The 1,866-nt window shown below is 40.6% G+C and overlaps 1 protein-coding gene across 1 annotated transcript in view; it reads left to right on the top strand.

Annotated features, from left to right (window-relative positions):
- Nucleotides 1-444: 444 nt before the first annotated feature.
- The window catches only part of LOC107094401 (kallikrein-7-like), a 5,243-nt gene continuing 3,821 nt past the window's right edge, over nt 445-1,866 (top strand). The window contains exon 1 of the mRNA XM_015389974.1: nt 445-502. Within this exon, the coding sequence (XP_015245460.1) occupies nt 445-502 (58 nt within the window). The remainder of the gene's footprint in view (nt 503-1,866) is intronic.

The following is a 1,866-nucleotide window of genomic DNA, read 5'->3' as shown; positions in this document are numbered from 1 at the left end:
TTCACCTGTTTGCCTTTGATTGATTAGATCCACGAAACAGTTAGAGAGAAAGCGTTGGTCTGAATAAACTGATATTCAAATTATCAAACACACCTGTTCTACTCACCTTCACACCGACACCCATCAGAGTTTTACACACTAACAGTCCTCTCATTGACTTCCATTCATTTCCAACCCTTGGATGGTCTAGCATTGATCCTGATCTAAACTGGATTAACACCATATTCCTAAACCAAATCCCCTCTAAATGGAGAGGACCAGGAGCATGTCCTCACTTTGGAAGGAAAATACCGAGAATAGTTGTTTCTCAGCAGGAGGTAGATGAACGCTCCCAGACATATAATTATTCAAACCACTAAAAGGCAGAAAGGGTCCCGTTTCAGTGATGTGATCCGCCATCTTTGGATCCATCTCACAGTTTCCTTCTTGTAGAGCAAACCTCCCATGGATGATGAGGCCTCCAGCTCCTTCAAACGGTGTCCCTGGAATAAAGAGAGGAAAGGTGGAAACATGTGAGTCTGACCAGAGCTCCCAGTTCCAGATAAAATCCCAGCAGACTAACAAACTCTGCAGGTTTCCTGATGTTCTATCAATAAACTGCTGAGTTTACATGGATTTATTCATAGTGCTGAAAATAACTTTGGTTAAACTGTTATTTCCTAACAAAGAATCCCTCCTAACTCTGATAAAATGCTGCTGAAACAGCAGAGAAACGTCTTTTTCTGAATCTTTGGGTCCGTTCCAATGAACCGGACCAGAGCTGATGGACCTAAGGTTCTGATCCAGCCCTCCTGTCTACTGAGGACCCAGATCTTCAGGCCCCCAGGGGCCCTTTAGGTGTTTCTGGCTGTTTTCAGCCACAATGATCAGCTGGATGTTTGGCTTCAATGTTTTAAGCTTCTCTTTCAGTCTAGTTTTGCATCATTGAGCTGCTGCAGTGGAGCTTAAATGGGGACCTGGATGGAGGAAAATCATCTGATATGTTTAGGAACCTGAGAAAAAAAATTAGCTTTAACAGAACATTAAGCTCCAAGGGAGGAAGAGGAGGAAGAGGAGGAAGAGGAGGGTCCTTTAGGACCTGGAGCAGAAAAGTCCAGTTTGTCCACCTTAGTATTTAACTGAATGTCTCTGAGCTCCTAGTTCTGGTTCCGGCTGTCGTTGCTTTTCCTCCATCCTCCGAGAGGAAAGCAACGCTTTAACAGACGTGTAACATTAGAGCCTTCGGGGGGCGCTCCAACACGCCTGCAGCTGGTCTGAATGCAAACCAGAGCAAAGGCTTTGATAAGTGAACAAACATTCAGCTGCTTACCTCACTTTGATAAGTTAACAGTGAAATGAAGTATTTTCCTAGTCAGTTGGAGACAAAGCTGTGGCTCCAATAAACCTAAACATAAAATAACACATTTCAGTAGCAAGACAAATAAAACATACCGTAATAGGAAAAGACCCAGAGAGAAACTTATTACAGTAAATTAAATAATGTAAGTGAATCAAGAGAATAAAAATCAATAATTATAAGTATAAAATAACAGTAAAATAAAGATAGTAAAATGACTGTTAATAAAATGAAAAAAAGGTAAACTGATAAAGTTCAGGCAGTTCAGTCAAATCTACCTTAAACAAATGAGTTACAATAAAGATGTGAGTTTACTAGAAGTCTGCAGTTAGTCTGAATACAAATGTATCCAAATACTTTATCTTAGTTTTACTCCCTAACAGACCTTCACCTGTTTGCCTTTGATTGATTAGATCCACGAAATATTTTACAACAGTTAGAGAGAAAGCGTTGGTCTGAATAAGCAGATATTCAAATTAGCAAACACACCTGTTCTACTCACCTTCACACCGACACCCATCAGAGTTTTA

The sequence above is a fragment of the Cyprinodon variegatus genome, unplaced genomic scaffold, assembly GCF_000732505.1.
Source record: "Cyprinodon variegatus isolate N-32 unplaced genomic scaffold, C_variegatus-1.0 Scaffold481, whole genome shotgun sequence".
Lineage (NCBI taxonomy): Eukaryota > Metazoa > Chordata > Actinopteri > Cyprinodontiformes > Cyprinodontidae > Cyprinodon > Cyprinodon variegatus.
Note: the sequence above shows the minus strand (reverse complement) of the source record. Positions and strands in the feature narration are given on the sequence as shown.